General features: G+C 40.6%; 3 protein-coding genes across 5 annotated transcripts in view; 2 read left to right on the forward strand and 1 right to left on the reverse strand.

Moving 5' to 3' along the window:
- The first annotated feature begins 134 nt into the window (after positions 1-134).
- LOC109521047 (protachykinin-like) lies at positions 135-1,390 on the forward strand. The gene is made up of 4 exons (XM_019878661.1): positions 135-586; positions 683-776; positions 854-880; positions 1,052-1,390. The coding sequence occupies exons 1-4, from the start codon at positions 386-388 to the stop codon at positions 1,096-1,098; spliced, it is 369 nt and encodes a 122-aa protein (XP_019734220.1). The 5' UTR covers positions 135-385; the 3' UTR covers positions 1,099-1,390.
- Positions 1,391-2,434: 1,044 nt separating this feature from the next.
- Positions 2,435-18,680, reverse strand: septin7b (septin 7b). Of its 3 annotated transcripts, none has more exons than XM_019878659.1 (15): positions 18,576-18,680; positions 16,324-16,325; positions 15,146-15,248; positions 13,108-13,214; positions 11,923-12,023; positions 11,656-11,790; positions 8,050-8,167; positions 7,845-7,937; positions 7,527-7,623; positions 7,008-7,059; positions 6,782-6,910; positions 6,033-6,053; positions 5,049-5,184; positions 4,534-4,676; positions 2,435-3,629 (listed from the first exon to the last, which is right to left on the reverse strand). In XM_019878659.1, exons 1-15 carry the CDS (start codon positions 18,577-18,579, stop codon positions 3,590-3,592), a joined length of 1,281 nt encoding a protein of 426 aa, XP_019734218.1. In that variant the 5' UTR covers positions 18,580-18,680; the 3' UTR covers positions 2,435-3,589. The 3 variants fall into 3 exon arrangements, with proteins under 3 accessions (XP_019734218.1, XP_019734219.1, XP_019734217.1); XM_019878660.1 differs by having other exon boundaries at positions 15,146-15,245; positions 18,576-18,651; XM_019878658.1 differs by having other exon boundaries at positions 16,324-16,340; positions 18,576-18,594.
- Positions 18,681-18,935: 255 nt separating this feature from the next.
- The window catches only part of nek10 (NIMA-related kinase 10), a 16,569-nt gene continuing 10,247 nt past the window's right edge, over positions 18,936-25,257 (forward strand). The window contains exons 1-13 of the mRNA XM_019878662.1: positions 18,936-19,139; positions 19,261-19,352; positions 20,125-20,185; positions 20,303-20,397; positions 20,754-20,849; positions 20,988-21,072; positions 21,147-21,188; positions 21,864-21,942; positions 22,018-22,085; positions 22,894-22,973; positions 23,177-23,263; positions 23,326-23,550; positions 24,308-24,447. Of these exons, the coding sequence (XP_019734221.1) occupies positions 19,119-19,139; positions 19,261-19,352; positions 20,125-20,185; positions 20,303-20,397; positions 20,754-20,849; positions 20,988-21,072; positions 21,147-21,188; positions 21,864-21,942; positions 22,018-22,085; positions 22,894-22,973; positions 23,177-23,263; positions 23,326-23,550; positions 24,308-24,447 (1,171 nt within the window). The 5' untranslated portion in view covers positions 18,936-19,118. The remainder of the gene's footprint in view (positions 19,140-19,260; positions 19,353-20,124; positions 20,186-20,302; positions 20,398-20,753; positions 20,850-20,987; positions 21,073-21,146; positions 21,189-21,863; positions 21,943-22,017; positions 22,086-22,893; positions 22,974-23,176; positions 23,264-23,325; positions 23,551-24,307; positions 24,448-25,257) is intronic.

Consider the following 25,257-nt stretch of genomic DNA (forward strand, 5'->3'; position numbering starts at 1 on the left):
CTAATAGTGATAAAAACAAAGGGGCATGGGTTACGTTTTATTTTTATATTACATTAATAAATTATACAAATATATATTTAATAGGCTACATTTATTCTATAATCGTTTTGCATTATTTTATGTAAATAATACAGAATCCAATCCAACAAGGGAATGTTTTTTTTTTTTTTTTTGACAGTAGTCTACTACACACATCGGCCTTGGCCACTACAGTATCATATATAGGCTGTCGAGGATGAAGATAAATTGGATGTGAGTGACTTGAGCTGCTGTCACGACTCATAAACGTCTCTTGAGTGACTCTGAAATTGCTGATTTAATGAAGTAAGGTGCAGAGAAAATTGAGAGAGATGTGTGTAATTATGCGTGGGGTAAACACCCTCCCATGATGCATCTTTATAATTATCCTCATCATATTCAGCATCAGCATAGCTGTGGTCACTATCCATTGGCAACTATAGAAGGCAGCAAGAGCTCTCTGAACTGCACCATAAAGTGGATTACAATGGAGATGATCAAACTAGTCATTTCGTTTCTATTGCTGACTAACATCTTCTGTCTGGATGGAGACAAGTGGACAAGTCAGGTAAGAAATATACATATTTTCCTCATATTTAGAATGACAAAATCAAATTTGCACCTTGCATTTATTTGTTTTGTTGCTGTTATTGTTTTTAAATAGATTACATATGAGAAGTCAGACTTTATTAAAGATATCTTGACAAAAATGTCTGGAAAACCACGACCCACTCAGCGATTTTACAACAAAAAGTCTGGTAAGCCCAAAATATAATGAATATATAAAAACTGCACCATTTTAGAAACATGATTTTCATTATACATTTCTCTGAAGCCGCAGGGAGTCTGGCATCACGTAAACGTAAGTAAAGACCTGATTAAAGTGTGTAAGAAAAAAGTTACCTGTTTTATATATATATATATATATATAAAATTCTCCCTAACGCCATTTGTAAAACGAGAAACACAACACATAAAAATGCAAATGAGAATGCATGCGCAGAGTAGCTCGTATATTGTCTTCAATTGGCAGGACACAGATTTCACACCTTTGTTGGTCTGATGGGCAAAAGGAGCTGAGGGCGGCCAAGTGCATTCAACCTGCCTGTCGACAGATGATTCAACACCAGGAACCACAAAATACTGAACGTGTTTTTCAAAGTCACTTTTAGGCTCCATATTATTAATGAATATACACCATACGTAGACGATTAAGTATGTGGTTTGTTAATTGTGTCATCATACTGTCTCTCTGAATGCATATACTGTACTGTATTAGTCGCACTTGCGGCCCCCAGTGGCTATCTGAAGACCTGCAGAATTCACGTGAAATTATACAGGACAGTACTTTCGGTATTCGATCCACACTGAAAATGAAAAAAGATTAATTTTTCGTTTTATAATAGTAATCATAAATTCTGATTATTCCCTAAAATAATTACACCCTTAACATATTGATATAAAATCACAACATAGGCTGGTAATATTTTGACTTTTTACCTCTCATAAATATGACTTTGTTTCTTCTTAAAAAATACATAAAACGTTTGTTCTGGTAAAGGGGGAGTTTGCGGGTTAACATCCCCACTGATAACATGTCTGTCGAGTAAAAATGTGGCTAACTGGGTAACTTCTTAGTCCTCTCACCTTGTGGTCACGTCGCTCTGACCAGTTTTTTTATTTTTTGTATTGTACACAGGGTTGTTTTCTAAATTAATCCCAGCAAAACTCCTAAAGGGCGAGTCAAGTCAAAAGTGTTCTTTAAAATATGTTTTATGAGCCCACACTAGTCTAAACAAGGCATTCTGATTAATAGTGTTTTGTGCAATATGAATACCTACCCGTTTTCCATCTCACGGTGGCTGTCGTTTTGTCACTTGCTGTCGACTGAAAATGACATCACACTTCATCGGAGCTCAGGTAACAGCCAATCACGGCTCACTTGTTTTCTGAGTTTAGTCGGGTGACGTATAAAAACTAATTAGCAAAAAAAAAAAAGGCACACTTCCCTTTGACGTTAATACAAAAAAATTTAACAACTAATATGATCACGTTTCATCTAGAAAAAAATGACTGAAATTTCCTCTGAGAAAAAAAAATCTGATTCATCCCAAGACAACTTTTTTAGCCAATTAAAAAATATCTAGGAAAGTAACGGCTGAACTTGTTAAATTATGACTATCATTGTTTTGAAAAAATGTGACTTAAAAGAAAATATGACATGTTTTTTTTCTAAAAAAAATAAACTTGTTCACCAAAAATATGACTTTAAATGTTAGATTCCAAGTATTTTATTGAAAAGAACATACACACAAAAAAACCCCAACACAATTCTTGTATTTTTGGGGGGCGTGACCCTAACCTTTCATGTCTTACTCCAAGCATGTGACATTTCACAATGAAGCCACATGAGTCAACCATCTGATCACAGGTTTATTAAGTGACTTTGTACAATACAAATGAAAAATAACATTAAAAATACAAGAGATGGAGTACATAGCCAAAAGAAAAAAACAAAAAAACATGGTGTTGTCTCTTCATTTCCCACTGGCAGTTGAACACAGCACGACTGAATATTTTCGCTTTTGTTTATATATTTTTAATCTCGTATTTTGTGGTGTCTGTTGATTTATAAAACTTTATAAACAGTGGACGCAGCTCTCACGTCTCTGAGGAGTTTGTATTTGTATTCTACACGTACAAAAGCAGGCCTTAATTCAGCTGGCTTGGTATAGATTTATATAGAAAAATAAAACTTAAGAGAAATATAATACTTTCAACATTATATAAATGGTGGTCCAATGCTTGGGTTAAATGGCTAAACAGAAGTGTGGATAAGAAAAAAAAAGTTACATTGTGGAAATAAGCTTAAGCCAAGTGAATCTATAAAAAGGCCGGAGGTGGGATATTTTTTTTCTTTTCCAAAGTCTTTTTTTCAATCGGGAAAGGTTAAACAGCTTCAGTGGGTACATTAAAGAAAAAAAAAAATCTTCCCGCTGCACCAAAACATGGAAGAGCGTCCGCCTTATTGTAATGTGTATATATATATTCTTATTTGTGTCATGTAAACAAATGTGATTGTACAACCGTCCCCCCCCCCCAAAAAAAACATGTAAATTAAAAAGCAATCTTGCTTGGTAGGAAAAGGGAAAGCAGCAGGAAGAAGCCGGGCCAGCATTACAACAGTAAGAACAACACCAGTAATAATAATAATAATAATAATAATATTAAAATAATAACAAATGGTTTGGCCTTTTTCTACTTTGATGTTTTATGGTTGTTAAGGTAAACACATTCTTCAATGATGATGAGTCCCGAGATTGTGTGTGAGTGTGTGTAAGGGGTGTTTTTCAATGGATTTGTCAGACACACACGCACACACACATGCACACGCACACACATACACACAGCAACAAACAAGGTGTAGGAACAGGAACAAGGGAAAGAGGAAGATGGAGTGAAGGTGGGGCGTGGGAGGGTTCGTCAGTGCCACACACTGATGATGCCCTGAGCGGCAAACGTTGGCAAAGAGAACTAAGCGGACGCCGGTTGGTCCGTGACGACTGTCTCTTTAAAAGATCTTGCCTTTCTTTTTGTTCTTCTCCAAAGTTCTGGAAAAGAAACAACACAGTCAACATCATTCCTAACCGTTGTACACATAAGACAAGGGCCACTTCAAGTCATTTTCAAGTACTTGCAAGACCGATTTGAAAAGCGTGCCTTTTATGATAGCCTATTGAAGGGCTGGGTGATTTGAGTTCATTGCAATTTTTTTGTTTCTTTATAATTGCCGTTTAGCCCACTCCCCAAATATAATGCATATATTTTAAAAATATGTAAACTAGCTTCATAGAAGATTAATTTTGTTATTAAATATAATCAAATTAATTTTTGCCACTTTTTTGCTTTGATGGGCATTTTGCCGCTCCTTCTGGTTTGCATGCCTTGGACACATGGGGGCAATATGATACCAACTGTACATGGATACCCTTCAATTCCTCGGTAAGTAAGATTTGTCATTCTTTATAGAAATGAAAGAATATACGCCTGGGAGTATTGTTATTTTGTCCGTCTACATGTGTTGCACCACTGTTTGTGTGTGTGGGGGGGATTGTTAACTATCTGCCATAGTGCTGCTCCTTGAGGAGGGAGTTGCGTTCACTACCACAATACAGCACTCATCTCAAAGTTTGGCTCGCAATTCAAAGCAAAACATCATGCAAATGACAACTCTTATCTAAAAAAAAAAAAAAAAAAAAGAAAAACTATGCTCCAGGAATTTAATACATGTGAGTATTGACTTTGGCTGTGTTTGTGTGTTTCTGCCCCGTGTGTGTTTGAGAAGCAGTTATTTGAAGGTTTAGAATTTTCCTAATATGTTGAGTATGCTAATTTCTGTTAGCAAGGCTATGGCATTTTACATTATGGGTTAGCATTAAGGTAGCAGAGATTTGTGAGAACTATGTGAGCAAGAGTCTTCTTCAACGCGTGTGATGTCACGTCACTGTTTCTGACCTGGAGGCCTCCAGTTTCTGCTGCTCCAGGCGCTGCTGGGCCTCCCAGTTGGCTCGCTCCTCCTCAAACACGCGCCGCTTCTCCTCCAGCTCCTTGTGCTGTGCCTCCAAGTTCTTCTTCATCTGCTCGTGGCGCCGCTGAAGCTGCGCGCACAAACCAAAAGCACAAGTGAGTCAATTTGCCCATTTACACATCGCAAAAGACTTATGCACACTTGGGGAAACTTTTTGAACCAAGGTCTGCATTCTCTTGGCAAATGGTTGGAGTTTCTTTTATTCGTGGTCTTCATTTGTCAGTATCACTATGAAGTGCCTTTGGTGTTCTCATCAGAATCACTCAAGTTATCATGAAAATGTAGCAAGAAAAAAAAAAAAAACCCTAAAAGGTCTGACACATGTCCAAACATGTGCACACATACCAGTTCAATGATAAGTGTGTGTGTGTGTGTGTGTGTGTGTGTGTGTGTGTGTGTGTGTGTGTGTGTGTGTGTGTGTGTGTGCGCACGCGTGTGTTACCTCTGCCTCAGAGTCCTTGAGCTTCTGCACTTTCTCCTTGACTTTCATCTCAAACACCTGCTCCATCTCCATCTCCATCTTCTTCATCTTGGTCACATGCTCCCGCCGCTCCTCCTCCATCTGGGCCAGTGGACTCCTAGGCGAGCACGGATACACACAGTCACGGTTATCACCATGATCAACGGGGCTTTTCACAAGGGTTCTTTTTCGTGTTCATGCACACGGACGAGAGGGAAAGAGCAGTGGAACAGAAAAGAATCGGCAGTTGGACCTGGAAACATGCTGACTGGATTGCAGGCCCTTTCTAAGCAGGGTACACACACGTCTCACACATCATCCGATCCATGGAGACTCAAATTCCACCGTTTGTTCCAAAACCACTGAAGCCTGGATCATGTGATGTCATCACAGAAGGTGATCATGACTATGACAGTGAAGTTTGAGGGGTATTATGTCATTTAACTCTACCGGTTCTATTTGGAAAAGGCCTCCCCGTATGTGGTATTGTACCGATTTATTTCTGGTCTTAAAGATTTTTTTTTCTTCAAATGAGGCAGGTACAAGGACCCTCGTCGTCAAGCATTGTCACACTTGGTTTGTCGAGTCCAAATACAAATTATAGGCATGGTTTAACCTACATACTGCCTCACGGATATCGACCACGCAGCCCTTATCACAAGACATTGGGGAAAAAAATAAATACATTCAAATGTGTGTGCCTCGCTGAGATTGCAACATCGCTCTACTTAAGAGAGCCCACAAAAAGACAGAAGAGTGATTACAATCAGTGCCACGGGTGCTAAATTGTCCGTTTGACAGGCTGTGTGATTCTTTGGCAGTTAGCCTGGAAACAGGAGCCACCAGCTGCTTGGAGGGAAGACGCAGGGATGAGGCGGAAGAGCCAAAAGGAAACAACAGAGGAACGAACGAAAGAGATAATGTGTGGAAAAAAATGTGAGGAACAGGAATGAAATGACCACTTACATTCCTTCGGCTGCGTCAAGTCTAAAAAATAGACGGCACAAAACAAACACACAGCATGCAATGATGAGCTCATGCACTAAAAAAGGTGCGCTGCACATTTGTGAGGTGCGTGCTAGCAGAGTTGTGATTTAAGCTTAGCGTGTTAGCGCTGAGGGCTAAAACTACAAACCTTATATTATGTCTGGTTAAACACCTCATTCGACATATAAACCCACTACTGCGCTCACCAAAAGTTATGGATATTGGGCTTTGGGGGCAAATTTCATGATGAAGCTAAAAGGCACTAAAACCTTCACAGGTGAACTTAATGACTTCTCAATGTCCAACTGATCAGTGTTTTGGTACATATTGCCTAAGAAGGAACTAAATGGCAAAATTTCCAAGGACGTCGGTGGCATGCCTTTCTGTGACTTTTCCAGTCTCTATCTCTGAAGATCTGTGATACTCGAAGCTAAGTGGCACTGAACTTCGAGTGTCATCCGCAGGTTGCAACAGAGACAGACACTGTAAGAGTCACAGAAAAGACATGCAAGTGGACATCCTTGGAATCCTGCTCTAGGAGAACATCAACTTGTTGAAAAAGTACTGAAATGCTGTACAGTTGGACATTCAATTGTTTGGAGGTCAAATTAGGTTCACCTTTAGTGTTATAGTACATTAAGAGCTCATCCTGACACTGGACGGCAGAGCCGTATATCCTTAATTTTTGGTGAAAAGTGTATGTTGTCCAAGTTTCGTGTGCAGCGTACTTGGTGGACAGTTGTCCCTTGGCCCTGTTGTTCTCCACGCCGTTGTAGGTGACGGCGGCCAGCTTCCTGCTGCGGTAGTTCTCATAGTGGACGTTGTTTGTCACGTCCTTCAAGTCCTGCATGTGAGTCCTGCGTGGGCAACAAGCGTTTTGTTTTCAGCGGTTTTGCAGAGTAGATCAGCACAGTTGTCTGGAATGTACGGTATCTAAATGTAATGGGGAAGTACCTGATGAGCATGTCCCTAAGGATGGTGAAGTCGCAGTGGTCACTGTTCTCAACTAGGAGGAGAAACAAAGTCAGTAAAAATTCCCAAAAGTGCACAGGCGTTCCATTATATATGAACTCAGAGGTCGAGCCAGGTTATTTTGAAAATATTTTGTATTTGAAGGAAATACCTTTTTTTTGCATTCAAATAAGAGTACCGCCACCAATTAAGCATGAAAATAAACAACCAACATGCACATTGTACAGTATGATGTTGTGACTTAATTGAAGCTCAAAAGGATTTTCGGGGTTGACTTGTTCTATGGCTTTAAAAAAACAAGAACAAAATGAAGTCACACTAAAAAGACCACCGTGTCATCCTGGTTGCTCACCACAATTCGGCAAAGAAAAATAATGTCAGACATAATGCACGTTATATGCTCAGTCATCCTTCCTCTTTAATTCCCCATTAGTCACTCTTTCTCGACGTGACAACAGTGCTATGCGCACGCATGTTGAGTTTCTTGAAATGTATCCAAACCTTCTGCGACTCCCCAGGGGTACTGTCGTCCCCGCACGCGCTTGCTGTTCACCTCGATGATGGTGTTGCTGCCCACCACAGCCAACGGCAGCTTGTCCTAGAAACATTTACATCTTTTTAAGTATGAAGTGAGTCATGCTGATGTCCCAATACACACACACGCACACACACCTCACAAAATATTGGGAAAATTGAGCTCTGGGGTGAGATTTCAAGATGAACTTAAACCAAATTAAGTTTACCTCTGAACGTTGTTGTGCATTTTGAGGTCATCCTAAAATGTCACCCTTGTGAATAGTGCATGAGCAGGAGTTTCACCTTGATCTTCTTCACTAGACGGTTCTCCTCTTCATCATCTGTCTCGGGGAACTCGTAGATCTTGATCTTGTGCTCCTGAATCTCCCGCATGATCTGCAGGCAAGAGAGAAAGCCATTTTAGGATGCCCATGACGAGAAAAGACAAGGGTGCCCAAGGGCCCTTTTTTTATGGGGGGGAGGGGTAGAGGCAAAGGAATTTGTTGACCTGCTTCTTGAACTGCTGGCATTCCTCTGGCGTAAGTGTATCTGCTTTGGCGATCAGCGGGATGACGTTGACTTTCTCATGCAGACGCTTCATGAACTCGATGTCCAGGGGCTTCAAGCTGTGGCCACGTAAACACAAACAACTGGACATTAGCCATACGGATAGGGGGGGGGTTTATTGTCTAAACTTACTGACAAACATAGATCCCAAATTCCAACTTCAAATATCAGCGCTTAGAGCATTTTGGTTTGGCAGAAAAATGGTCGCGAGACAAAATAAATAAATAAATAAATAAATTCCAGTGTTTGAATGAGCATTGTATGAGGGTGCCAGTTTTAGTCTGGAACAAAAAATATTTTGAAATAAATACAAACTTGCAAGTCAACCAACATGATGGAACAGACTGTGTTCACCTTCTGAGGTTCAGTTTGATAAACTCATGGGCGCATCCAAAGCATAAGCAGTATGGAAAAGTCTTTTGAAACAATGTTTTCAGTCAAGCCGTTTTTTTTTCTCTTCTTTTCCAAAATGAACCCATGAAATATGGCAAACAAGCAACCTCTCGCCCTTCTGCACCAGTGTACAATAAAGACACTCTTCAGTTCCAGTTTACAATAAAGATACTCTTCAGTTTATGTTAAGTCCCTCTTTGGGGATTCTTGGAAGTAAAGAACGCAAAGTACGAAAGCATCTGTGACAGCAGACGGATGTTCGGCATGTCGGAGTGACCTCGCAGTCATGAGAAAAGCAACAGAGTTATTCTTGGCCCGTCTGCGAGCTGGATAAATAACTTGCGACATTCATGGCGGGCTCACACGGAATGCTTGGGTATCATTTTACTGTTGTTTAGATTTTAATTGGCACGGAGGATTAACGCAAAATTGATTAATCTGCCGAATTCCAAGGACGCAATAATATTCAAAAAAACAGTTTTTAACCAGTGAGGGCACATAGGAAATATTACTACATTAAAAACTGCCTGGAGTTGCTTTTTAAAATGCTATGTGACCTAAATATTGGCTCATCATCTGGCATCCATCTCCAACATAGCAGTCCTTCAGAAAGCACAACCTCGTGCAAGTTGCAACACATTTCAATCGAATAAAGACAAACCACAAATATGCACATGAGCGGCACACTTATCACTTGAATTCATAAGAGGCTCTCACTTTATTAGAGTATTAAGTTATTTGGTCTGATGGACTTTTTATGTACCGGGACTTCTTTCTGTCGTACATTCAGCAGAATTCCAAAGCCACCAAGTATCAAGTTTGCCTTTTTATCTGTGGCTTCATGTCGAGCCTTTTTATTAAAAACACGTGTGCGGTAGCTGAGCTATATGGAAAGAATTTGGGGAGGATTAACAGCCAAATTGTCAGTTAAAAAAAAAAAAAAACTAAAGAGAGAGAACGAAAAAGTGTAGCATAACCTCATGAGTCTCGACGTGCTTTAAGGCGAGAGTGCAGCCTGAGGACACAGCTTGCACAAACACAGCGTCTCGTAAACGAGGATAGAGGCCTCTTGATAAGCGTGTGCCCACGCCACACTGCAGGCAAACTACCATGCATGTAGATTAAATACAATTCCAAGCATTCAGTTAGTTAAAAAAAAAAAAAAAAAAAAAAAAAAAAAAAAAACGATCTTAATCAGCTGCTGGCCATTTTGTCAATTCTTCCTCCGTGATGATACATTTTTTTAAAGACAGCTGACTCAGTCTCACATTATCATTTAGAGCGACAGCCTGAAGGGGAAGGAAAAGGGCAGTTGTAAGAAAGCACACTGCACAACCGGCACACTAGGATGAGAGAAGATCTTTGTTTGCTATGCTACCCTGGCAAAATCGAAACGACACGTATCAAACTCTCATCCTTGAGGGCCACCGTCCTGCATGTTTTGCATCTCTCCCTGTTGCAACACACCTTATTCAAATGAACAGGATCCATATCAGGCTTCTGCAGAGCTTATCATTTGAATCAGGTGTGTTGCGAAAGGGCCAGATGGAAAACGGCCCTCGACACCTATGATGTAAACCAGGGGTATCAAACTAATTTTCGTCGCGGGCCACATTGTAGTGACCGTTTCCCTCGGAGAGCCGTCATGACTGTGAAAACGTATAATGAAGTCAAGAATAATGGTTCATTCGATGATTGTTGAAGTTAGTGTAATGAGGGGTTTGACAATATCTCACTTAGTGATTACATAAAAGAAGTTAAAATTTTGGTACAGATTTTAGATATCATCGTAGAAGCTGAAATGTTTGATTTGCTTTCGTGGGCCACATAAAATGATGCGGCGGGCCAGATCTGGCCCCTGGGCCTTGATTTTAATACTTGTGATCGAAACAGATCCAATACAAAAGGTGTAATGCCCCCCCCCCCTCCCCGCTTCCAAAAAAAACAAAAACAAAAAACACATGGGGGTATATTAAGACCTTGTTGGTTTGGACCGATTTTTTTTTTTTGCTTTGACTTCTGGGCGTAAATGTGAAACAGCATTTGATTGTGGGAGTGAACTCAAGCCATTTCCATAAGAAACAGCAGTTTGGCATCTCGTGACGAATTGTGAAAAGAAAAAAAAAGTCTGGCTTCCAGCTGTTTATTACCACTTCCAATTTAAGTTTAATGTCAAACTTAAAATAAAACAAAGAAATGTGGATGTGTACTTAAAACAACCACAAAGTTTTGCCTTCGGAAAGTCAGCTTAGCTCAATGCTAACAAACACCAAAGGCAGGCAAATGCATTGCACCAGAGTTTTGATGATTTGCTTTTGGGGTTGAATTTACCGGTACTTATTTTATTTCTTTAAGCAGAGCTATTTGTAAGAATTTGGCCCTCTGTCCCGGCTTAATAAAACCAACAACTTCAATTCCAACCGTTGTTAAATTATGTCTTTGCTTTTTAGCAGACAAAAATGCCTTTGATGTGGATGTTCTGTGATGACGTCAGTGAAGATAGAGGCTGCGATGCTGTGTTGGTTTCCTGTGCTAGCAGCTCAACCAAAACCTCAAAAAAGGCAAAAGATTTTTTGGGACTAAAGGCCTTTGATGAAGATAACCCATGACAGACGAGCTACTCAACCAAAACAGTGCACCTGAAATGCATGTCGGTTCTGTTTTTGTTTGTTTCCCCAATTCCAATTGGTTTTCTAAGACTGAGACAGAACTGGGAAGATTTTTGTGGACATAAGGTCTTTCATGTGGAAGTTATCACAAATTGTCAGTAGTGCTTTTATTTTATGAAGTTCTTTACTTCCTCTTTGTTTCCAGTCCTGTGGGTATTATAGGACTGATGAAGCAGGGATTTTTTTTTTTTAAATGTGGAAGGGTGGAAAAAAAGGACACTAAATAAAACAGCCAATTTAGCATAGCAGAAGTCAATAAAACGACCATCACACAAAAACTCAAGAGTTTTATTTTGGTCAGTGTTCCACTTCCTGTTTGTTTCCGTTAACCACTGGTGTGATGCAACTTTCAGGCGGAGCTCCATTTTGAGTATTTGTTTTTTTCTGGACAAGGGCATTTGATGTTGATATTCTGAAGGTTTGTGGAGTAATGTAGAACATTACTTTAGCTTTTCGTGCTAGCATCGTGAGTTTGAGCCACTCACCCGTGTCCCGAGGGAGCGATGAAGTAGAGGCAGCAATGAATTCGGCTGTCGGGCATCTGCCGTCTGTTTACCCGCGATTCTGAGTTCAGGTAGTCCTCGAACTTGCTATCGATGTGGTCGATGATTGGCTGCCAGCTGTGCAAACAAACACACGCAACGGCATCAAAGAAACATTCTCTGCCAAGGTGAATTATGGGTAGTGGCGAGATCTTATGGCCTGTGATGGATTAAGCCATTGTCAAGTGTGTCAAGCATGTGAATCCTGACCAGTTGCTGTTGTCAACGGCATCTCCAAAGCCGGGGGTGTCGACGATTGTGAGCAACAGCTGCACGCCGCCTTCCTTGATGAGCACTTTGGACTGTTCCACCTGACATGGAGCGGGGGGCTAAAGGTTACTTTCAGCATTTCGGGTTGCATATTGGGTCACTCAATGTAAATAAATAAATCCATACAGAAATAAAAAATATCAATTTAGCACCACAGAGGAAAGAGAAGCGAGCTTCTCATAATGAAAGCCATCAGAGCCCATCTAGAAAGCTCATTTCAGTCATCGATAACAAACATCTAACAAGCACATTTATACGCAAGCCCTGATGTCCACAACTAACGCCCGGGAACTCGACGTACTCACTGACACACACGTCACTCACCAGGGCAGGGGCTTTTTAAAGCCACAGACGTTTCCTGTCACATACTACAGCGTTTGTTTTCCATTAACTTGATACTCAGCCGTAGCTGTACTTGAGAAGCTTTATATGGAAAAAAGACCTTTGGATGTGGATGGGCTGTCTTATGTGAGAAACAAAACAGTCCACCGGATATTACTCTGAAGTGTTGCTTTTGGTTTTATTTTGGTAAGTCGTCCACTGACCGCAAAATAAGCCAAGCTTAAATTGTTTTACTGTATGGATATTAGAATCGATAACCTCGGGTGTTAGCACGTGAACATTGTCTGTATGGTTGAGAAGCGTTTTGGAATCTGGAACAGTATAATTGATCTCGATAGGCAATTGCACTGGACTTTGAAGGTCCCTCTGTAAAATCATTACTGCTGACAGCTATCGTCACACACGCACACGTGTATGAAGCCGGCGACATGTTGGAACAGGTCGCCCTCATGCTGCTAACTATGTTGAAGAACTGGTAAAACATTCAAACATTGGCGTCGTCACAAACAAGACAGACAAAGGTGTGCATGTGCGTGATTACTGAGATGTCAAGGTCATGAGCAGCTGACATTGAACCCGAGCAGGACTAAGTGGAAATATACTTATCGTCTTTGCCAATCGAAACTGGTTGACGGTAAAAATATTTAGCCTAAGAATTCTTTGAATTGAACGCAAAAAAAAAAAAAAAAAAAAACCTTGAGTAATCCAACATGGCCTTTCGTCCACATACAGTTGCAACATGTTTGCAACAAGCAGTCTAGTTTATGTCTTGACTAAATATACCTGGACAGTCTTCTTGATTCGATGAGAAGGTCCGGGATACTCCGGCGAGTACAAATCGGTGAGGAAGAGAGAGTTGATCAACGTCGATTTGCCCAACCCCGACTCACCTGGAGGAACAGCAGCACAGGTAAAGAATTGGAAAACTGAAAGAGTGGAAATGTAGTGCAATGTAGTCGAACCCCCGCATTCTAAGATTCAGATTTTTTTCAAACTCTTTTTCAATATTTTAAAGATTTTTTTTCCCGGGATTCTCCGCCAATTTTGTCCTCCCCATTATTTCTGGATTGTGTAGATGACAATCAGCGTCTTTTGAGGAATTTGGAGGGTTTGGGGAGAAAAAAAAAAAAAAAAAAAACATGCATTTTTTTCCCCTTCTGTAACTCTCACGAGACTTCAGAAGAGCTCATGAGATTTAAGCGCAGCGGACATATGAATGACACTTTTTTGGGTTGCGTTTTCTGGCAAATATAAATGGGACGACACACAAGTGGGACACGAGTGCCACTCAACACATGACAAAGTGCAGCGGCAGCTGTGGCTCTCCTTGCCCAAGTGCTCTGTGTATCTGAACCTGCCGCAATACTCCAATTAAAAATAAACAAACAAATACAGTAAATAAAAATTCAACCGGAGAGGGCTCGTCACTCAAGAAACATGAATTGGCACGCTATTAAATCAAGGTACTAGTGTATCATTATCGGATTATGTTATGAATTGTTATACTGCATTACTATGGGACGCATCCTACAATGCATCATTGTGTTTTTTTTTTTCAGAGCTTCTGCAGTGAAAACATGAAGATAGAAAAATGCAACAAAGCAGAACACAAGCATCTGTGCATGTTAATGGTTGTTGGACAACCAACAGAGCATCTCATTGTGCTACTTTGGAGCCTTGTCAAGCCGTGGTGCTCCAGCATGGACACGGTCCAAAGGATCATGAGCTCACGTGAACATTGACCCTAAAATGCCTCGTTCAATAGAAAGGGGTTGAAGAATTTGTTTTTTTTTTCTCAGAGAGGGGAAAAAAAAAACATTGCAAAGGCGAAAAAGTAGGAAGCCATGACGGACACTGGAACCGTTCTCTTCTCCACTCACACCTCCTCCCTGGTTGATGTCCTGTATTGCACTGCGGGGCCATATGGGCTCCATGTGAAGCACAGCCAAGACAAGCGCAACACTCTGTGCGTGTGTGCATGTCTGTCCGTGGGTGTGTGAGCGAGAAAGTAGCAACGAAAAGAAAACAAGCTTGTTCACTAAAAATGGGCCTCGAAAACTTTTTTTGGCTCACATTCTGCAATCATGCCCAAAATGAGAACATTGGTTCCAAACACAACGGGGTATTCTTAATCATACCAACATATTGTTATCCACATCCACACTTTATTTGGATTAAACGTTTCTGCCTTAATGTAGTCTTTTTTTTTTTTTTGCGAGAGGTGGGGGGAACCCAGAACCTCAAAGTTGTGAGGCAGACATGCTAACCACTAGGGCAATATGCCACCCTGTAATAAATATTGGGGATTTGGGATAAAAAATATGCTAAAAAGGCTTTGCTAAAAAGACATAAAAAGAAATTGAAGGCTTCATCTCTTGTCGATGATGCGCTCACTGAACACGCTTGGACCGTGTCCAGCAGCGTCTTGAGCACAGGTTCAGCGCATGCAGCACTAACTATTCTTAGAGACGTGCCTTTACGAATACTTGCTCTCTACACAGGAAATGCTTTTGACCCGAGCAAACATTTTCCCTCCAAACTGATGAGCCAGGGAAGAATCTCTGCAATTTTTTTTCCACCAGTGTTTCTGCAAGATGTCGCAGATTATTCCGAGCCGCCTCCACAGCTTTTTCTCTTGGCAAAGACAAAGCAGGGGGCTTGTCCTCAGTGTATAAATATGGTTACACACACACAAAGTGACACAATCTTGTCTCAACAAAACAAACCACAGTGAAGACATTGAAATGCCAAGCGCCTTTGGGGACACAAAGAGTCTACTGAGGAAAAAAAAAACAACAAGGCGGGCAGCTTGCGCTCTTACCAACGACCATCAGGGTGAACTCAAAGCCCCTCTTGACCGACTTCCTATACACTTGGTTGGGGAGGCTTGCAAAGCCGACATATCCTTCTAGGTTCTTCTGCTGCTGCAAGACAAACCAATGTTAAGAGAAATCAGTTAGCAATTCATCACGATATTTAGCATTAAAGTAGAAAAGTCCGAATTTAGTGTGAAATACAGTGAACCCCAGCTATGTCACAGTTCATCATTCAGTTCTTGGATCTTGGATTTAAATACAAGTCCAAATGAAGAGTTGCGCCACTTCGATGTAGGACAGGCATGGGTTACTTTCTGGTTTCAACAAATATCAAAATGTTATAAAATGGATTTCAAAACGCAGCAATTTTTCAACCACCAGTTTTTTTTTGGGGTGTTCTTTTTTTTTTAAAGCATCATGTGGCACGACCACTGCCGTCCCGTTATTGGTGTGAGCAGTCAGTGAGCCCTACAACTTTTCCCCCATGTCCAAAATGTCACATCTTTTGGAATTTTTCGGGTACCGCAGCTTGGTAGAGGAAGGAATATGCAAAACATGCTCACAAAGAGTGGCTGCTATAAGAGGTGAACACTTCCAATACATTAACAATAGCGCCACCCAATCACTCTTGGGACAAAGTCACAGTAATGTTAATCTATTACTGAAATGCAGTTTTGTCATCGACATTTGCAACCAGGTACTTTAGTTGACATGTAGACAACGGGTGAAAGAAATACTGCAGACACTCTAAAGAGGAAGATTACTAGCAAGGCTATAACATCAGTTTGTTTCCGCTCTGACATTACTTCAGTAAGTAGAGAAGAGCAGACAACTAGCTCCTCATTTTCTGACAAACACACACTTTTACTTTTGTACTACAACTTGATTCGATTTAGAAACATTCAAATGCTCATTTTCTTTTTACAAATGTCCCTAACAAAGCCAGTTCAATGGAAAAGTTATTTCCATTTAAAATCAGAAATCTGAGTCTTGTGCAAAACATCTTTTTTTTTTCAAAATTATATTTCAATGTAATATTGCTCAGCCCCAGTTCACATTCACTGACCTTATTTTTGATCATATACAGTACACACATTTCGATTGAGTGCTGCGGGTGTCCATATTAGCACACTCTCCAATCATAATGCAAAGGAGCCCCATAACAATGACTTGGAATACTTACAGCTGTTATACGCAGATCAGTGTGATGGTAACGTTCCGGCACCGCGAAGGAAATAGAGAATAAAGGGAGAAAAAAAATACACAAAATGAGTATCAGACCACATGACAAACATACTTCGTTCACTTTTAACTGCCGTGCTATGCTTTAAATTCTCGCAGTAGCAGGAGACATTTGACGTGCACGACACGTATTTCATAACACGTGTTCCCTTTTATGCGATGAAGAAAAAGCCTATTTATTTGATGAGTTTGCCTCGGGCTTGGAGGCGGGAAGAAGAGCATCTCCTCTCGGCCTGCAGCCGCCCACGTGCGCTAGGCAGAATGGTCATTAATAAACGCATTTTTCCTATCACACACCCACATGATTTCCCCCCCAAAACTAACTGTGTCTGACACATCTGCAAGAGGAAGTGGTGACCAAGGAAGGCAGCATTGTAATAAGAGTACACGCACAGCATTTTGATTGACCTTGTCAGTGGGCGATACTTTGTGGTTGCTGGAACAGACTGACATTTCATTCAATGAGCAAAGATGATTTGCGATTCAGGCATGGTCCCGGAATGAATTACTCGTAAGTGAAGGTGTTGCTGTGAAGTGAATTTGAAATCAGAAGTCATGGACAATTGCGGTGTGGGCTTAACACAGAAAGGAGTTAGGATTGCACTTTGTAAGCGCGGAATTTATCTCGGCACTCTGCCAATAAATAAAATACATATATTCAAAATAAAGCCTACAGAGCCACTACAATGAAGCAGTTTGTTTTTTTTTCCACAAACTGCAGACTTTGCGATTTGAAACGGCATCGATTCTACTACATTGCAATATCGATTTGAATTTGATTAAATGTTCGGCTCTGGTTTTTGAGTCCTGCAAGAGCATGTACATGAAGTGCAATTTTTCCAAATCAAATTGGAATTGGATTAATTATTTCATCTGGAAGCAATTCCAGCTGTTGTGAAAGCACTATATAAAGATGTATTGTATTGGGCAGCACGATGGACGAAGGGTGAAAGCACTATATAAAGATGTATTGTATTGGGCAGCACGATGGACGAAGGGTTAGCACATTCGCCTCACAGTGCATAGGTCGGGTTCGATTCCAACTCAGGACTTGCTGTGTGAAGTTTGCATGCTCTCCTCGTGCCTGCGTACTCTTGTTTCCTCCCACATTCCAAAAACCATGCATGGTAGTTTGATTGAATGTTCTAAATTGTCCCGAGGTGTGATTGTGAACACAAACATATAAATAAGGTCCCTCGTAACTGAAGCTGCCACTCTACATCAGGTATTCGTGTCTCGTAATTTTTGTTTGATTTATGACTAATATTCTTCAAGATATAGATTATATATGTGTATCTCTGAGGATATACCAAACCCACAATTCTAAACACATTGTCATGAAGAAAATTCACTGTAACTATATCATGAATTACAGGACACTTAATGCCGTCTTCAGACTGCAACAGTCTGAGACAAGTGATTTTAAAAGTCAAAACATGCCCTCCGAGAGACAAGATCCACTTTAATCCAGATTAGAAAACAGCAGCAGCCTGCCTTCTCCTTGCTTAAAACCTTGACGTTCCATTCTCCAGGCTGCCTCGTTTCGAACAATCAGCAGGGCCATTGCAATACAATTATTATCAGGATTAGTAGAAACACACACGTACGACAATAATGTGGCGTGAATTAATTCAGACTCCAAGGTCTTCTTTGTGAAGCACAGATGCGATTTGGAGTGGCCTCAGATAGCGCGTCGTGATTTTCAACTCATACAATTGATAATTACAACAATAGAACACATAGGTGGCGACACACACACACACAACCAGGAACAATTATCGAACACTGTTTAAATCCATAAAAGCGACCACGGAATAGCAAATAAATCACATTTCCGTGACATCTTTAGCGGCGAAATCTTGAAATAAAAAAACTTTAATTGTCGACGTGACCATAAAACGAGTATAGTGTTGCAGTTAACTTGGATTTCTTTGGAGGAGTTTGCTCAAGAGCAAGCGACAGGAAATGACACTCCCGCTAGCTGTTAGCCAAAAATGAAGCTAAAGCTAAACTAGCCTCTAAGTGGAGGCGGACGACTGGGCGTTGGTTGCTCGGACGACTGCACAAGCTTTTAAAATGACACGTCGGTCTAATTATTCACATCTAACGCGAACACCATTAAGCGTGGTATTTTTACGAGCAGTGTGGGCGACGTATCGAAAAGACGGGAGCCCAAAAATCAAGCACTCTCACCCATAGCGTTGACGCTCCCTGCCGCCTCAATTGCTGATCATTCACGAGCCGACATTCCCCCAGTCTGAGCGCATTTACGCGAGTTACGTACTATAAATTACGCAGCACCAACCCCGCTCGTCGTAAATGCGCTGAAGTCTGAACGCAACTCATACGTGAATGCAAATGTGGGGAAGTCTCGCGAGCACGGTGATTTCCTTTCAGACTCGGCGTAGTCTCGCGACGTTTTACCAAGGAAGCATACCTTTTTCTGTTTTACAAATATGCAAACAGAATAGTCATAATGAGCAATTATTACATGTACTTGATCCAATTAATGCCAATAATTAACATATTATCATAAGTGTCTTTCATTTAGGTATCAGATTTTCGGTTGGTGGTACATCCATGAGGAAATATGACGCGTTACTTGTATCCATGGCAACCAAGACTGTAACTGCGACCACTACTGGCTCGAGCGTCTTTTTATTACAAATGTTAAGTCTTCCTTTTTGGATGGACTAATAACAAGGCATATTTTCAAGATCAACGCATTGTGTGCCTATGTATGATAATGGAGGAGGGGTAAAATGTGACTTTTAGGTTAAAAAGCTTAATTTACTCCGAAATAGCCAAACTACATTGACTTGCGCACCACAATTGGCCTGTAGCTCATAAAATTTAATTGTTGTGTTTACCTTCACAGATGACTCAAACAAGTTTAAAAATGTCCAAGCAGGTCAAAAAAGACAGCCGAGGAGACCGGCAAGCCTTGAAATCCACAGGAATCCACAGCGGGTAAGGAGACTGGTCTGATATATGTCTGTGACATCATTAAAAAACGAATCTGCATGACGTCATGTAAAACCAACGACGCCATGGTGATTATGTTCGTCGTTTCGCTTCTTGATTGCTCTAATATTCTACTTCAGTAGGTGTTTTGTGTTTGTCCTTTGTTGGGCATGTCACTCCACATGCTGGGGACATAAACTCAAAACAATTGTCAACAGTAACAGCAAAATAAGGTGTTTGAATTAAGCAGAAATGATTTGACAAATTTTACATGGACACAGCCCACATGTTTAGGTGTGCTACTCATCCCACAAATGCATGTTTCTTACAAATGAGTTACTATAAAACAAAGAGTCTTTCCAACAGTATATGATTTATTGCCAATCATCATTGTTACAACAACCTAATACAAATGTTTTTTTTTCCTTTTTATGTTGTGTTTGTGTTGGTGCTGTTGGTTTTGCAATTATTTCATCTTTGTTTGACATTGGATTCTGTGCACCCTACATAGGTGCTACTGTATGTTGATTTTGTGCTGCTCGTATGTTGGTGCTTTAGTGCTGTGTTGTGCCTAAGGCAACTAAAGACTTTAACAAATACTAGTAAGCGTCATTTTATTACTACCTGTTATGTCAGGTCTGCCAGTTTGGTCAGACTATTAAGAGACATTTTCTCAATTTATTTTTTTGTTGTTGTTGAATGAGCTGTTCCTATTCTGTTATAAGGAAACGTAAGCTGTGATTTTAACTGGAGAAAAAAAAAATCCTTGTTTTTGCAGGACATCGTGTAATCTGAGGAGGCTTCAGGCCCTGCTTGCCAAAAGCAGCCCCAAACAAGAGGTGAAGGAAAACAAAGCAGGTCGTTTTGATGACGATACAAAGAGGCTCATGTTTCCTCAAGTGTGTGCGTGTGTGCACGTTAACAACAATAAGTGGGTTGCGACGTGTGTGTTGCAGGTGTTGGGTCAAAGCAAAGCAGGCGGCAGCAGATTCCACAGCCCGCACCCTCCCAAAGACAGCTATGGGGAAGCCTCCGAGCTGGAAAAATTCAGGTTCCAAGTACCACAAATGACCAATAGTCCGACCACATACAAGTTAAAAACGTCTCATTGAATTCAATTGAATTCATGCATCTGTCCTGTTATCCTACGACCCATTTTAAAGTTGAAAAATCTTGAAAAATTACCATCCCACCAGGCCACACCTCTTAAAGGCACATGCAAGTAAACAGCCACTATTACAATATTTTATCTAAATTTTCTACTTGTCATTTTTTTGGTGTGTCCAAAGATATTTACAGACTTCTTGAAATATGTCTTCTTCTAAGCTTTAAAACGTGTCACTCTGACCTGCAATATAATGTAACAGGAGGGTATGTTAATAAAAAAAGCTTTTGTTACCCTTTCAGCATGACATATGGAGAGCTGATATGTTTTAACAGCCACCCGTTCCAGAAGGCTTTTGCAAACATCCTCACCTTACTGGTCAACAATCGCCTCTGCAGGTAAAAAACAATCTGTGTTGGTTTTATGATACAGTGGATGCAAAAAGTCTACACACTACCATTTTGTTTTGTTTTTTTTTGGACCTGCCGTGATAAAATGACACCAAGATGTCACTTTGCTTATTCGTCCCTGTGCAGTGATTGGATGAATCTGGCACCGCTCGATTGGGCCCTCAGAGTGCTGCTGTGCCTGCGTTTGCTCATCAGGGACCCTCATTATCAGGTGAAACCATTGCGAGAGGTCATCGATACTTCCCCATACGGCATCTGTTCATTCAAATATCTACTACTTTTCAGAAAATGTTCCATCGTCTCCAAGGCGTCCAGTCACTTGCCAGGGTAAAAAATTAAATTAAGTAAATCACGGTGAATTTAACTCTTTCCACTGGGGGCCACATTTGGAAAAATAGAAGGAAGAGGGTCGCCCACTTCAAAAGATATGGAGTTCCATATGACATTTGCTGGCCAGAAGCAAACGGATAGAAGCTGGGATATTTATATATTTTTAATGTGAGGTATCTGGTAACGTTCAAATTTATTCACCATTAAAAAAATGTCAATAAAATTCTGTGACAAATTTTTATTCAATTCAAAAACAGATTCATTCACCTTTAGTTGAAAACATTTTAAAAAACGACAGCGTGATATCTTGTAATGTTCAGATTTATTTACATTTAAAAAAAAAAGTTTCTTCATTTTTCTGGTAACCTTTTTAGCCGGGCCACGTTTAGATTAATTTTTTTTTTAAATTCCAAATTTTCCTGAACCTTTTGGTTTTAAAAATAATTTTAAATAGTTTTGAATAAAAATGATAAATATTGTGTAGCATTGAAATTTTGTTACAATTCTAATTTGATAGTGTTTCAACCGTATTTACTTTTATCATGAGGATAAAACACTGCCAAAACAAACAAAAATCATGGCCCTTGCCAAAAATGGACCAGACTTTGGACACTCTTGACTTATTGAATCTTGAGCTTAATTGACATGTTGTCTTCTTGTCTGCTGTGTCAGTATATGAAGTACGTTGCTGACGTGTGCTTTAAATGTGGTCAATCGGCACTGGCTGCACAATCTTTGGTCACTATGACATGTGAGTATTTGATTAAAAATGTAAAAAGAAAAATAACAAGTGTGGTGTTTTTGAGTCGTGCTGATGACTGTGCAGACGTATTCCAGAAGATGTCTGCTGTGGACGATCAAAGGGTCTGGGTCATCGAGAGTGGCGTTCCCAGAGTAAGCATATAGTGATGCCTTGACTTCCAAGTGCTCCAATGTAAACGTTTTTTGAGTGACAGGTCGTCGCCCGGTCAGTTTTATGAAGAATTGGGACAAAGCATTGAACGCAAATACAAAATGAGAACACTCAAAAGGAGCTGCTGTGGGCCACAACACACGCCCAGACGCTCACGCGCTGACTAACGGGCCAATCTGACTGATGTCACTCACTCGGGCATGTCCCTTAAAAGGACATTTCCACATATTCTCTTTTACTACGTTGTTTTTTTTTGTTTGTTTTCACGCATAAAAACAAGACAATTCAGCTGTTCATTTCAGGGGCTTGAACAGATGAATTTCATATATTTCTTTCAATTGATTAATTAAATGAATACATTGATTTAGGAGCTTATTCACAGAGCAAATTTTATTCGACGTACCACTGTTATTGCGTGCGCACATATGACCCTGGTTCATTCAAGAATCTTGGATCGTTTAGCTTTCAAAACATTCATCAAGGTCTGGAGAAATATACGCGAAAAAAGACCTGGTGTCAAGTGACCCATGTCTCGGCCGTGACTCAAAATCAACACATTGCCTGATTTGTCTCACTTTGCTTCCTCGAAAGTTTGAAGAATATCTGGTGTTGATTCCATATTGGCTGTGTTCTGTTTGTTTTGCTTTTGTCCTGTACTCTGCGTTGCTTTTGTGTTCTTTCTCTTCTGTTACATCTGTCTGCTGTCTTTTGTCAGCTGAAACCGTCAACCTGTTTTCAAATGTTTGTTTGTTTTTTTTTTCTTCTTCTTCTGTTGTTCTATCCTGGTAGACGCTGGTGAAGCTGCTGTCCACCACAGACAGCAGCGTGCTGCTTGGAGCCCTCACGGCGCTCACCACCTTGGCTGAAAGGTAAAATTGGCATCCTTCAGTATCATTAGGTCGTAACAATGGTGGGCAATCAAAGTCTGCAAGGCCCTCGCTGCCCCTTTCAGATGCTCTGTGTTGTCATCAGCTAGCATGTGTTGCCATTATTGGTGGAACGACATGGTGGCCAGGGAGAGACATGCCCCCTCACCCCTCCCCCCCTGGGTCACATGTTAATTTTCCTCCAGTCCAGAGTGTAGAGCTGAGATCGGCGAGCTTCCCATTGTGGAGAACCTTGTGGTCATCCTACAGGACTACGACCTGTCGTCTAAGTGGTTGGTTACAATTGATCTTCTGAGCCCAAGTTGCACATCATTTCATGCGGCGTTGTTTACAGGATGGCCGCAGAGCTGCTGAGGGTCCTCTCTCCGGTGCCGCGCATCAGAGATGAGCTGAGGGATGCTGAGGCCGTGCCGGTGCTGCTCAGTCTGTTGCACGCGCCCCACCTCAAATTGCTGTGGAGCGTGGCCTGGGTCCTGGTGCAACTCTGTCAGGACGCCCGTGCCAGGGCGGAGGTGCGCAGCTGGGGGGGCGTGCACACGCTTCTAAGGCTGCTCGGCAGGTGAGGATTGGTGTTTGGTAGGGGTACCTAATAGGGTGTTTTTGGTGTAGTTTTGGTCTGATGCTGTAGTTGTAGTTCAAATGATTACGGGGGCAGCATTTGTCATGCGGCAATATTGACAGTTGTTTTCATGTTTATTACTTTTCGTGCACATGAAACGTGATATTTTTAAATTGTTTGACAGACCCCAGGAAGTTTTAATATTTGTACTTATGATTGTATTGATTATGTTCAGAGAAAAGGGTGAAACTCCACTGAGGTTCTACTCATTTTAAATACCTGCATTCACATTTCCTGAGAGTCAACAAATTTAATTGCAAAATTCCCAATCCCCCCTCCCCAAAATGTATATATATATATATATATATATATATATATATATATATATAACATGTAGAAATATGTTTTAAATTATGTGACATATAATTAAAATGTCCAGTATATTGTAAAACTGTACAGACTACCTGAGAGCATAGTCATTTTAAATTTAAAAAGAAAAGAAAGGAAAAAAATGTTCTGGAATCATACAATTTTTCAATTTAAAAAATAAAATACACAAACTTTCTGATATACTGTCCACCAGTTTTATTTCAAATTGGTAGAATATTTTTCCCATTTCAAATGGGAAAAATATTTTACCCATTTGAAATAAAAAATTAATGAATGAGACTATAACAACTGTAATTAAGAATATTTAAAATAAGGCCAAAAATATCCACACTCAAAAGAAGAGAATGGCGGAATCATCTCTTTACAGCGATAGACAGTTTGTCTGCGACCGCTTGCCCATCGAGAAACTGTCGAGCGCCAACACCAACAGCCACGTCCACAGAGAACATACACGGGAGGAAATCGGACCTTGCGAGGTTGCCGGCAACGCTGTGGCCCTGCAGTCAGGTCAGGCAGCAAACAACAACAACAGCAACAGCACAGACAAGACAACATTTTTCTTTAAGGTTAGAGGTCAAGCTGCAGTGGTTCAAGTTAGTGATTTGTTGCATGGAAAAACAACATCCAATCTCCCTGGAGATGTCTTATCAGTGCAAGAGAATGTAAACACGTCATTTCCTGTAAGGAAAATCAGTCACATTGCATAAGATGCGACTTGCTCTAGCTCCGAGCTTGTTTTTCAATCACTCAAGCGGCCACGCTTTAAAATAAACATCTCAACCTCATTCTTCCACTCTGTGGTTGATAACCGCTGCATCAGCGCCCAACCAATTCAAAGTCACTCAAAGCGACAAATGTGTGGATCGTTTACGGTAGGATAGCTATGAGTTTTATTAGCCCAGCAACCCGAAGGTTCTAAAATGTTGGACTTTTAAGGTTAACAGGGCTAAAGGGCTGCGTTAGGTTAAGGTTAGCACTTTGGGGTTGGCTTAGCGGTTCAGGTTCGGGTTAGTGGTGGTTAGGTTAGCTAAAAATGTGTTACCCAAGAGGCTATTAGTGGCACGGTCACAGGAGGACAGGATGTACAATTTAACCCTTTCACGAAGCCTGTAACCTGATAACATGATAAGCTGTCCACTGTAGTAACCGCTGTCCCTCAACGGGTTAATATATAAAATAATTTCTCCATAGAATATATAAATATTTTTAAAAGTCAATTTTTTTTCTTCAGTTTTTTCAAAAGTTTTTTTTTTTTCATTAAAAAAAAAAATAATAAAAACACTGGAATGAGACGAAAAGGGGCCGCTAAAAAAATCG

This window comes from Hippocampus comes, unplaced genomic scaffold, assembly GCF_001891065.2.
Source record: "Hippocampus comes isolate QL1 unplaced genomic scaffold, H_comes_QL1_v1.1 scaffold315, whole genome shotgun sequence".
In the NCBI taxonomy this organism is placed as follows: Eukaryota; Metazoa; Chordata; class Actinopteri; order Syngnathiformes; family Syngnathidae; genus Hippocampus; species Hippocampus comes.